The sequence below is a fragment of the Mesitornis unicolor genome, unplaced genomic scaffold (assembly GCF_000695765.1).
Source record: "Mesitornis unicolor isolate BGI_N332 unplaced genomic scaffold, ASM69576v1 scaffold23297, whole genome shotgun sequence".
NCBI lineage: Eukaryota > Metazoa > Chordata > Aves > Mesitornithiformes > Mesitornithidae > Mesitornis > Mesitornis unicolor.
This window is the reverse complement of record NW_010194640.1, coordinates 48640-60775: the sequence shown is the minus strand read 5'-3', so window position 1 is coordinate 60775 and position 12136 is coordinate 48640. Positions and strand designations below refer to the sequence as shown.

General features: G+C 40.8%; 1 protein-coding gene across 1 annotated transcript; it reads left to right on the top strand.

Annotated features, from left to right (window-relative positions):
- The first annotated feature begins 787 nt into the window (after positions 1–787).
- Positions 788–10846, top strand: JADE1 (jade family PHD finger 1). Its single transcript, XM_010187882.1, has 6 exons — positions 788–997; positions 1472–1639; positions 2269–2385; positions 6076–6606; positions 8928–9045; positions 9945–10846. Exons 1-6 carry the CDS (start codon positions 788–790, stop codon positions 10844–10846), a joined length of 2046 nt encoding a protein of 681 aa, XP_010186184.1.
- Positions 10847–12136: the final 1290 nt, after the last annotated feature.

The window sequence follows — 12136 nt, the reverse complement described above, 5'->3', positions numbered from 1 at the left end:
TGCTGCTTCTCTGATAGATATTTTTTCAGGTCTATAATAGTAATCTAATATAATTAATAAATTTTAATTATAAAATATTTAATGTAATCAGCCCATAGCTGTGGTGTCATGCATAATTTTCAGATGGACTCTGTTTGGAAAGACCGAATCTCAGATTAGATGTTGCATTTATTTACTGACCCAGATTTGACATTGCTCTTATTACAGCTGTGTTTTTTAACTTCTTAAAACAAACTGATTTATTGGTGTAGCAGAGTCTGATGGAGACCTCAGTTGAGGTTGCACCCTATTGGGTTGGAACTTGTGAAAAAACAACTGTTGTCAGAAACTGCAAGTTTGCTACCAGTATCATAGCAGTTTTTGTCATTGATTTCCCACCTCTGTCCCCATCTGGTTCCAAACTCTCTCAAATCATTCACCAAAGCGTTAACATCTGGTTTGCAAAATTGAAGCAAAAGCCATAGACGGTGCTGGCCCAGAAGGAAAAATAAGAACAAGACCAGGGAGCCAAAATCAGTTTATGAAAGTTTTTCTCTGGATTTTGAAAGATTGGTTTGGATACTCTGGTGCTATTAGTTTAATACAGGATTAAGACTTCTTTGATTTTTAAATGTTTTTAACAGTTTCCCTAGTTTGTGCTGGAATAGGCACGATTGTCTAGGAAAGAAGTGTGTATGTGTAGCGGTCAGCTATCTCTACTCAGCTGTTAAAAAAAGAGGCTGAAATCATTGTGTGTGGCAGTGGTTGTCACTGTTACCTTTAAATACGCAACTACTGTTTCCCAGGGATGCCTGAGCTGGATGAGTACACGATGGAAAGAGTCATAGAGGAGTTTGAACAACGATGCTATGATAACATGAATCATGCTATCGAGACTGAAGAAGGACTTGGCATTGAATATGATGAAGACGTTGTCTGTGACGTCTGTCAGTCTCCAGATGGAGAAGATGGCAACGAAATGGTGTTTTGTGACAAATGCAATATTTGTGTGCACCAGGTATGGTGGCCAGGGCACAGTGGGGAAGTGTAGGGGTGGTGGCAGAATTTTTTTCCAAACTGTTATCTTTTAACAGGTTGGATTTTTTCCAGTGACAGACATTGATCTTGATCTGTTAAGTTGCTGGGGAGTACACCACTGAGCAGTGGGATGAATTAATGAGTCATATACTTGAGAAAGAGAATTGTTACAAGTAATTCTAGAAATGTCCTGCTAAGAGGCTTAAAAGTGGTATCGTGTATGTGTGGAGGAAATTACAAGGTGAGGAACAGCCTCCCCAAAAGATACATATGTGCATTGTTGTACGCTCTCACCTGGCCACTTCTCTTGCTATATTCTTTTCCTCTCTGCACACTTCTGAGGCTAAAGAACATTTTGAGAGTTATGAGAGGCTACATGTGAACAGCTAAAAAGTAACAGAAATTCACCTTGTTTCCTTTGTTTTCTTTCCCTTTTCTGTAAATGGGAATACAGGCATGTTACGGGATCCTGAAGGTGCCGGAAGGCAGCTGGCTGTGCAGGACCTGCGCGCTTGGTGTTCAGCCCAAGTGTTTGCTGTGTCCCAAGAAGGGTGGCGCCATGAAGCCGACCAGGAGTGGCACCAAGTGGGTCCACGTTAGTTGTGCTTTGTGGATTCCAGAGGTAGGTGCTGCTTCTCTGGGAGTTTAGGGCTGCAGTGATTCTTGGAGAGAAGATACCTGTTAAAAACATTCTTCAACCTAGTATGTGTTGCTACAATGAGAGTAGCATGCATATGTATGTATGTATGTATGTATGTATGTATATGGTACTTCCTAGGAAGACAGTATTAAAGATTTTCAATTGGATGTAAAGTCTGGCAGGATGATGCATCATCTAGTAAGAAGTTAATTACCAAAATTAGGCTTCCAAAAATGAGGTCTTTGCTGCTGGCAAAGCTCATTTAACAAGCACATGAAACACCATTTTACTTTGTAAATGGAACATTAAAGGTGAATCTGAAAAGTTTGGATATGACAGAATTCCTGTGGGTTCTCATAATCAAAATATTAATCCTATATGGTAATTTTTATTGGTGGGATTCATCTTGAAACTGTTTTGTTCATGAAGTGAGGAACTGATTTTTTCAGGAAAGGAATTTTATTTTTTTTTAGTTCCTTATGAACTGAGAAACTTGGAACATGCTAATTTTGCATATGCACACAAGGAATTGGATTTCTTTGATAAAATGGTTTCCCTCATCAATTAACAGTGTAATAATCACTCTCTGTTTTTTAACTTTTTTCTTTTAGGTGAGCATTGGAAGCCCAGAAAAAATGGAGCCCATTACAAAGGTTTCTCACATTCCCAGCAGTAGATGGGCACTGGTGTGTAGCCTTTGTAATGAAAAAGTTGGAGCTTCTATACAGGTAACTTAACAGCACGAGTGTGTGTGTGTTTTATTTTGTCGGTGTTTAGTAGATACACAAAACATGTATCGTGGTAAACTTCCTTTGATTTCCTGTTCGTTACTATGGACTTGGTTGCACACAGAATGCTTTTAAATGTTTGTGTGCTCGTACTTTCTAGTAAAATCTTTATAATAGCCAGGTCATCCCATAAGACTTCCTAATTCGAAGATACGCTGGTATATTTATTAGTACACTGTAATAAAACTTAAATATTGTTGAGTAGAGGAAGAAACTGTCTTTCTGCGATGTACCAGAAAGAAATGAAGCTTGAATGCTGAAAGCTTCTGTACTGAAACCTATCTGCTAGTCTCTATTTCGCAGCTTTTAAAACAAGTTAGATACTTCAAAGGGAGTTGTGTATTTCCTATAAAAACCTGAATTTTTGAAGTGCTGAGCCTGTCCAGCTCTTACGGAAGTCAGTGGAAGTGAACAACTTCACTTTGATTATAAAGCTAGTTGTAGCTTTGAATTTCTAATTTTAGGTACTACTTAACATTGGACTGTTTTGGGTGTACCTATTTTATTGTTGGTCCGTCTTTTAAGTTGCTGAGCAGAATATCTGATCATTTAATACCAGGCTTTTTGAGCAGTAGGAATAAAACATTGTTGAACTGGTCTGCACTGAGATTTAAGCAAGCTGAGGAAATGAACCCCATTTCCTCCATTGGTTGTGGGTAGATTCTGGAGCTCTTGGTGTTTCTAAGGCAAAAAGACCTCCTGGGTGTGTGTTTCCCAGTTCATGTTGCTGTAGCAGCAGTGTCACATTACTGTTCTGACTTCTGGTACTCATTTGAGCTCAGGGGTGAGGACTGCCCAAACAGCAAGATGGGGCAGAATAAAAGAAAATGTTTAGTCTTCATAGTTCCCAAAAGAATGATTTCCGTATGCAATAAATAATTAAAGTATAAAGCCAGTGCTATAAATCCATTTGTTTCATACCAACGACTCACATTCTTGGGTCTGTGCCAGTTTCTCTCACTGCATACTTCCAAAATTCTCTCTGCAGTTTCAATTGGATACGGATTCAGCCTTTCTTGCTGCAGCCTGTGAATTGTCACTGTTAAATAGCTGAATTGATCTGCACCAGAGCATTTCAGACTGGACAGTGTGGTTTCAGGTGCATATTTGTTTCGAGTTGTTAGCGGTAAAGCACTTGCAGATCCTTCATAGTGGAAAATCACTCAGAAATGTTAAATAATAATTTTGAGAAAAATGTTAAAATCTTATGAGATAGAGAAAACACATTACTAAGCCCCCTGCTTTTTTGAAAGAGGAGATCCTTGGTTTCCTGGGACACAAGACAAAAGTTTGATCTAACTTACTCAAGAACAAATGATGAAAGGACAGGTGACTCACTTGGGACAGTGTTGTGATTGTGTTGAAAAGGACTATAAAATGTAGCTTAGTATTGTGGTAATGCTCTTCATCTTCAAAGTGCTTCAAATACTTCAGCAAAATGATCCTCAGAAAGCTCCTCGAGACAAATAGGAAGGTTTTACTGTCTCATAAGGAGTGTGAAGAAGTAGAGCGCTTTCTGTTTTGTGGGTAGCCTAATGTTACAGGATCCACAGTGGTTAGAACATTAAGCATTATGACAGAAGAATTGCTGAAGTTCTGCACTGCTTTAAAATTAGATTTTATCCATTTCCTTTTTTCCTCTGCTCCGAGTCATTTGATGAAGTTGCCAGAAAAAGTTGTAGAAGAGCGATGGCAGCAGTAGTTCCAGTGAAACCTACTAGTCCGTTTCCACTTAGCATTTACTATTTTATACATTCCTTAAGTAGAGAAAATAAATCTGTCCGCAGCATATAAATTTGCAATCCTAATACCTCTTTGTAGAGCTGTCTCCTTGCTCCTGGCTGTTGTTATGTAGCTGAGAGAGCTTGTCCATTCTCCAGAGCTGTTCTGAGGGGTAACTTGAGTAGTTTAAGTTGAACACTTGAGTCTTTATGTACGATAATGTGCAGGGAAGAGGGGGGATGTCCATCCGTATTTATTCTGGTGCCGCCTCTCCCCTTCTAGTGACGACACAAGATGACATGCAGGCACGATGACTGCCACTTCAGACAGTTCTACATTTGAAATTATGGAGGAAGAGAGAAAAAATTACAGTTTTGCCTGACATTTTATAGGAGTTATGTAAATCTTGGTATCATTAAAGCTAGCAGTGACAAATTACATTTGTGGTGTGAAATGTTATACAGCAGAGAACATTATACAAAGCCACTGCAATAGAAAGGAAGTAGCATTAACTGGATGAACTGAGAGGGAGAGACCCTCCAGAGATACAATGAGATGTGCACAACCATTAGAAAAGCCAGCAGCTGGAAGTATGCATCAGGCTGGGCAGAGAGCAGCTGCAGTAAGCTGGGAAAAAGGAGATTGCATTTCTCTCAAGTTCAGCAGATCTCCTTCCAGTGAGACAGGCTTTCCTCTCCTCTCCCAAGAAAACATTAGCCACCCACACTAAGCTAATCATTCTAAATGACAGGAGCCCGGAAACCATGGCTAAAGTGCTCTTCTGTGCTCTGTTGGGTGTTCAGTTGGGCTGCTTTTGCCCTGTTTGCTAGTTAGAGAGGAAAGGGCAAAGGATGCTTTAGTATTTTTTCATTCCTTTTATATGTTGATTTTATTAAAGAGTGTTCATTTGAAACTTCTGCAGTTTAAACTCTAGTGTACCTTTATATGCCGTCCGGCTGCTGAGTCAACCTCAGCAAGAAAACCCAGAGGAGGAAGATACTTGGCTTTTTTACAAAGTACTGTATAAACATCCTAGTCCAATGCATTTCTCTTGCGGGTTAGATGACTTGGGTTAAACATAGTTTTATTTCCTCCTAGTTAATAGCACTACTTCTTTTCCTCTTGAAATTCTTTTTTACTGGAGGCAGAGGTGTGAGTTGATAAAAATGCGTATGTATGTGTGCATGTATATACATATATTTAAACCTTGCAGTTTGTGGTTAGTAATAGCTATGACAGCATTTTGTGAGCAAAAGTTACACATAAGTGAAATGAAGTGTCTGAACTAGTGCCTAGTGCTCTATGACGGCTGGGTTCACTAGGAGGGAAGAAAAATGGCAAAAATTTGAATTTCCTGTTCTCCTCATCCTGCAGGTGAAGGCTGTAGTTAGTGAAGTAGTGATGGACAGTGATTCAATATTTCACATTATAAACTTGGGATAACAGGAAAAATAATCCCCTCAGTTGAGGCCTTTTGGGTATCATGGGTCCAGGTGCTGGAAAAACTTTTAATTAAAAGTATCAGGCTGGCCTGGAGCCACCAAGATGTTTTTCCCTCTCTCTCTCTAATGCTGCCACAGTGAAAGGGGGGGGAATGTTTTTCTTTGTGTAACACTGCCTTAAGTGAGTGGCTCCAATGATGGTGGGAACACTCCTCTTGTGGATTTGTTGGTTATTGGGCTAGGAAGGGGTTAACCACTCCTGTCCCACTGGGCCACTTGGTAGTTGCCTGGCCTGAAAGCACTAAATCATAAACCTAATTAAAAGTGAGCAAGAAAGTACATGCAGCTTAGAAGCAGAGTGTGGTAACGGGGTGGTTCTTCCAAAGCAGTCCTGGCTGCTCGAATAGTTTGAGGCAGTGTGGCTTCTTAAATTTATATTTGATTACTTTTAATTTAATTTTTGTAGTGTTCAGTGAAGAACTGCAGAACAGCCTTTCATGTCACCTGTGCATTTGATCGTGGCTTGGAGATGAAGACCATACTGGCGGAGAACGATGAGGTAAAATTTAAGTCGTACTGTCCCAAGCACAGCTCCACCAAGAAAGCAGATGATGAGACTTTCAATGAAAGCCCACGCCAGGAGAATGGGAACGAGATTCAGTACGACTCTCTTCCTGCTCACATCGACCCTTTCCACAGCATGGATCAAAACCAGGAGGAGGCCCACCGAGTCAGCCTCCGCAAGCAAAAGCTCCAGCAGCTGGAGGATGAGTTCTATACGTTTGTTGAGTCTTTGGAAGTGGCTAAAGTGCTGCGGCTGCCTGAGGAGCCGGTGGGATTCCTTTACCAGTACTGGAAACTGAAGAGAAAAGCCAATTTCAATAAGCCTTTGATTACCCCAAAGAAGGATGAAGAGGACAATCTGGCTAAACGGGAACAGGATGTTCTGTTCAGAAGGTTGCAGCTCTTCACACACCTCCGGCAGGATCTCGAGCGGGTAAGCCACTGCACTGCCTGTGCTTGTGCGAGGTGTGCTGGCCTTTATTAGCTGAGGTTCCAAACTATGCTCTCCGTTCCTGCCCTTGCGTGCAGGCACTCACTCCATGCTGCATCTTAACTCCAAGCTGTATTGTCAGAAAAGATGGTTAACACTCAGTTTCTACAGAGCACAGTGGTTACACCAATTACCCTTTCCAAGAACAGAGTTAGTTCACAGGGCCAGCAGGTCTTGGCTTGTAGTACCCAATTTTCTTGTAACTGTATTGTTGTATTTCCACTCACCGATTGATGGCAGTGGACTGTACTGCAACCCCCAGATGAAGGTTTTTAGCTTTTAAGGACTTTCTCTGCTCTTTTCATCTGGTGCACAAGAGGGAAAAGATAACAAAACTTGCCTGGATTTAGAGCAGACCTGTTCTTCATTGACATGGTCATAGTAGGATGACATTTCATTGGACTACCTGTGTAGTAGTTTGGGAACACATGATTCCACTTAATTAGGTTTTGAATGTTTAAAGAACAGTTTAACAGGATCAGTTTGGTGTTTTATCTGAAGTACATCTGATCCTGTAATGATCTGAATTCCTTTCATTTTGCTTGTTGTTTATTTTTTGGGGGGCTGACTAGTAGAGAGTTTAAGATACACTGCTACTGGAAAGAGTACTGAAATTATTTTAGTTCATGTCCATACAGCATATGGCTCATGTAGGCCATGTACAGAACGTGGCTCAGGAGGGGCCTACCTCAGCCCTGATAACCTGTGGGTGAACTAGAGCGTCTCTTCCAGAATAGCATTTGGACTTGAATTCAGGACAGCAGGTGCTCATGCATCTACTCCATCCTTTATAAAGGATAATTCTGATGGCTAATTATTCTTCTAATGAATTGCTGCAGTTTTTCTTTTGAAGTTTTTTTTCTAGTTTCAACTTCTTGCCAGTGACCATTCTCTAGCTTGGTGAGATAGCTGCTACCTACTGTCTTTTGTTTCTGCTCAGCATGCTCAGGATTTCATTTAATTTTCTCTTTGATCAGCTAAATAAGCTGTTTGTCACTGTTTTCTGGATCTTAAATGATTCTGTATTGTATCCTTTCCATTTTCAAGTGTGATGTCAAAACAGGATATGTTATTCTAGTAATATTTTACTGCTCTCTTGTTCCCACTGATGGTACATCCAAGATAACTTGGATGAAAAATTAAAATGGGGCCTAGGTTTTTTTTCTCCTGTTCAAGATAAAGTTGGGTAGACTTGATTATGAATGTAAGACAGTGACATTGTCATCCATCTAGAAAGAGATTTTGAAGTCACGTCATCCAGTTGATTTAACGAAACAGGTAATTCTGTGGACATGACACATCTGTTGTGCAGCTCGGATCAGAAAAGGAAAAGAACAAAAGGCCATGGACTGTATCAGAAAGGGTACCGGGGTGGACAAATCCCTTCTTGTTCAAATCCACAGAGTGGTGACAGTTACTTAAAGTACTGGCTGTCCTCGGGCTGGAAGCCTTAGAGCAGGACCCTAGCAAAACCACTCACACTTAAATATCTCCTCCTTAGTGGCTGTGAGATGAGCCTACAAGGTTGGTGCACCATGCTGTATGCAGCTACACTGAATTGAGAGAGGAGTCTTGGAAACACCCCAATACACCTCTCAGCAGTTCCCTCATCTGGGAAAGAAACAACTTTTAAGCTCTAGGAGAGCGGTGGTTGTGAAACTTCCACAGCTATCTAGATTAGACATTTTAAGGGCAGAAATGTAGTTTTCTTCTAAAAAACCTAAGATAGTAAAAATAAGAATTCTGTTACTGTTTCTAGTTCCTGCTACCTCAGTTGTTCTGTGGCCTGAATAGGCTGGTCTGCCTTCATTTTAATCAGTAATATTGCCATGCCAGGGTCATTAAAGACTGGTACTGCTGAATGTCTCTCCACATTTTCACGCTATTAATTAAGTATAATTTTCTGCTGTGTCTTAACCAATAACAAGCAAATGGTATTAGGCTATTTCATACTGAGTACATTTAAGCATTTCCAGCATTTCTCTGGATTTCCTGTGTGTGTGTGTGTGTGTGTATATGCACATCTATGATTCATTTGTTCATAGAAGGTACTTCTGTGCTGTGGCCCTCCAGCATCTGATGGAATAATCTGTCAGTTAAACAGTATTTAAGACTCTTTCCTACGTGTGTTGAAGGTTACATTTAAATACATTACTAACTTGTTTAAATGGTGTATAGTACTTAAACTGAATTAATTCAAAGCACAGATCTATAACATTATAGAAACACAGTTACTGTAAACTCATCAACTTGGTGTCTTCAAGGTGCGTAATCTCACTTACATGGTGACCCGAAGGGAAAAAATCAAGAGATCTGTTTGCAAAGTTCAAGAACAGATATTTAATGTCTACGCAAAGCAGTTGGAACAAGACAGACTTTCAGGTATGCTCCAGTGTAATCTTTTTCACTTGAGACCACAGGCACAAGCACTGAAATGTTCAGTTGCAGGCTAATGACTAATTTTGAAGGACAAACAGGACCTCATTTATTCTCATTAAAATCTTGTGTTGTCCACCATGCATCAGCAGATTGTGAGAAAAAATGTTAATCTGTGTAGCTGTAGTGGTGGGCACATTGCTCTTGAAACTGGTAAGTCTGTTCTTACCCTTGAGGCAGTGAATGGCTTGCTGCTTTGGATCCTTTCTGGTGTGATTCTGTAATGACTCCTTATGACAGAAGAGACCGTGACTTACATTCAGGTGCCATATGGTTACTTGTAAGTCTGTGGCTTATTAGTGCCGCTGCATTAGTATTTAGTATGTACTACTTTGCATCATAGATGGCAGTTTAAAGAAATGACTTTTGAAAAGGTAGCACTCTGGTTTTAAAACAAGATGGTTTTTTTCTGCCTAATCTCATTGACAGTAATCTTTTCTCAGGAATATGAATAATTTCAAGGTTACCGCATTAACTATATTATCCTTAAAGTATTCAGTAACTAATAAACCATATTTTAGAAAGAATCAATCAGATCCACTTGCTGGTTGCTTTTTCCCACCTCTCTGAGAAGTTTCTCTGTCTTAGTGGATGTAGCAGTGTGAGGATTTATATTTGCTACAGGTGTAATTAGGTACAGCATGGCTACAGGAAAGTAAACTATACCAGTAGTACGTTGTGAAACCGTGACATAGCCCCATAATAGTGACGTAAAGGTGCTAGACAGGCAATGAAATGCTGAAGAACACGTAAGGCGTGAGGAACAGTTAAAATAGGTACATTCAAAAGTGGTATTTACCCAGACAAGGAATTGCTTGACTTTAACGTAATTTGTTTACATTTAGGTGTGCCTTCTTCATTCTCCTCAATGGAAAACACAGTGCTGTTCAATAGTCCATCTTTGGGCCCCAATGCCCCTAAGATAGAGGATTTGAAATGGCATTCTGCATTCTTCAGGAAACAAATGGGCACATCTCTAACCCACTCTCTGAAAAAATCACACAAGAGAGACAGAGTAAGAAACAGCTCCGGGAATGACGGCAGATCCTTGCTGAGGCAGCCCAGCCAAAGGGATGGCAGTGCAGCTCAAGGTAGCTTTTTAAACTTTGACAAGACATTTGCAGAAACACGGATTGTAACAGCACAGCAGAAAAATGGCATAGTTATACCAGACCACAGGAAAAGAAGAGACAATCATCCACAGTGTGAGGTGATCAAGGCAGAATTAAAGGAAAAGACGTCTAAACACAACCACAAACCACTGAGACCCACAGAACTCTCTCAGAGGCAGTCAGAAAATAAAAGGGCTGTGAACCACTCCAGTGGTAGGCCAGCAGCTGGCACACGGAGGGATATAGTGCCTAAATGCAACGGGGGTCTTGTCAAAGTAAACTCTAACCAGACAGTAGTTAAAGTGCCTACAACGCCCACGAGCCCAGTGAAAAACTGGGGCGGATTCCGAATTCCAAAGAAGGGGGAGAGGCAACAGCAGGGCGAGAGCCCAGAGGAGACCTGCCGCCAGAACTCCAGCTACCCCTGCCTGGGAGTGGGCAGAGTTTCACCCAAGGACAGGGCGAAAAGCAAGCTAAAGCCTGACAGCGAGAATGATGGGTACATCCCCGATGCAGAAATGAGCGACTCAGAGACTGAAGTGGCTGAAAAAAAGTGCAGGCAGCAAAGGCTCAGTCCAAACAGCACGATCAGCAGAAGGACGGACATTATTAGGAGAAGCATCCTGGCATCCTGACTGGGCACAGGGACATGTTGTCAGCACTGTGGTCAGTAGAGTCACTGCCTACAAGCCAACTCCACATTACTGATTGGTGTGAAAGGGGAGAGGTTCTTAGATGTGGCTACAGACTGACAAAATTGATAATCCATTATTCCTGAGCTGTATAAACATGTTTACATGCACTTAAAGCTGGTTTTTCTGCCCCACATCCCAACCAGTTCTGTGAGAAGTTTAACTCCCCTTTATTTGCAACTTTCCTAAGCAGAAAAATGCCATCACTACTAAAGCAGGATTTGTGATGAACACTAAAATAATTCACAAAAATCTTTTAGAAGGGGCTATAGTAGGTAGGGGGAAGTAGGCCACATTCACCCATTTTAGCTAAAAAAGCACTGGTAGAATTTTGCTCCCTCCCCCCTGCCTTTTGGAAAAGCACAAGCTCTTCTTAATTTAACTAGCATGTGTTGAATTGAAGATGGTTGTTTAACCATACCGCACTGCTAAACTCCATTACAAATGGTCGCTTTCCTTGGGATGGTGGTAGGGCTTCCTCCTCTACTTGCAGAATGTTTTCTGTTGCTTTCGGTTTGAGCATAGATGGCAGCTCAAAACCCTCCACAAGCTCCACAGTTTACATGTAAATACATTTACATGATAACCAGATTTAACCACAACATTATACTGGAGAAAAGGGAAGGGTTGGGTCCAGGCTGCCGCTGCCTTACAGTGCAACAGCTTGAAGAGACGGGGACTGAGCACAGAAGAAACTCTCAGATGGCTCAGTTTTGAGAAAAGGGACAGGCCTGTGGGTTACTGCACCCTGTGGCATTACCCATCGCTGCTCAGTCAGGCACCTGCCTCCTGGAGCATGGTAACAATTCCAGAAAAACAATTCTAAGGCACTAGTCAGTAGGATTTCCCAAAGTCCACCACAGATGCACTGATGTTATGTATTGGGAAAGCCAAGCTTATGACACTAGAGGGTTGCTTTAAAATGGATATGAATATATATTTTTTAAATAGAATAAAATGGAAAGGCAATAAATTGTGATTAGCTCTTTACAGTCAAAGAAAAAATATTTCATTCTATTCCGGACTAGATTTGATGGAAGAGGGAACTCATATTCTGATTGTGTACTTTTTTAATAATTGCAAATGGCAATAATTGTAAGCTATGAGCAATAATATTAACAGATAATTAGGATACTGGTTTGTATCAAGTAGAGTGCACATAACAGTGGATTGTTAGAAGCCTGTGAATTTTGGATATTTGCATATATTTAAGTCAGGTATGTACTGATGAAA

Bases quoted from the DNA above. Each gene is read 5' to 3' on its own strand.
- JADE1 (XM_010187882.1), top strand. From the start codon at position 788: ATGCCTGAGCTGGATGAGTACACGATGGAAAGAGTCATAGAGGAGTTT. The intron at 2,386-6,075 runs GTAACTTAACAG...TAATTTTTGTAG, and splicing joins AAGTTGGAGCTTCTATACAG to TGTTCAGTGAAGAACTGCAG. The intron at 6,607-8,927 runs GTAAGCCACTGC...GGTGTCTTCAAG, and splicing joins TCCGGCAGGATCTCGAGCGG to GTGCGTAATCTCACTTACAT.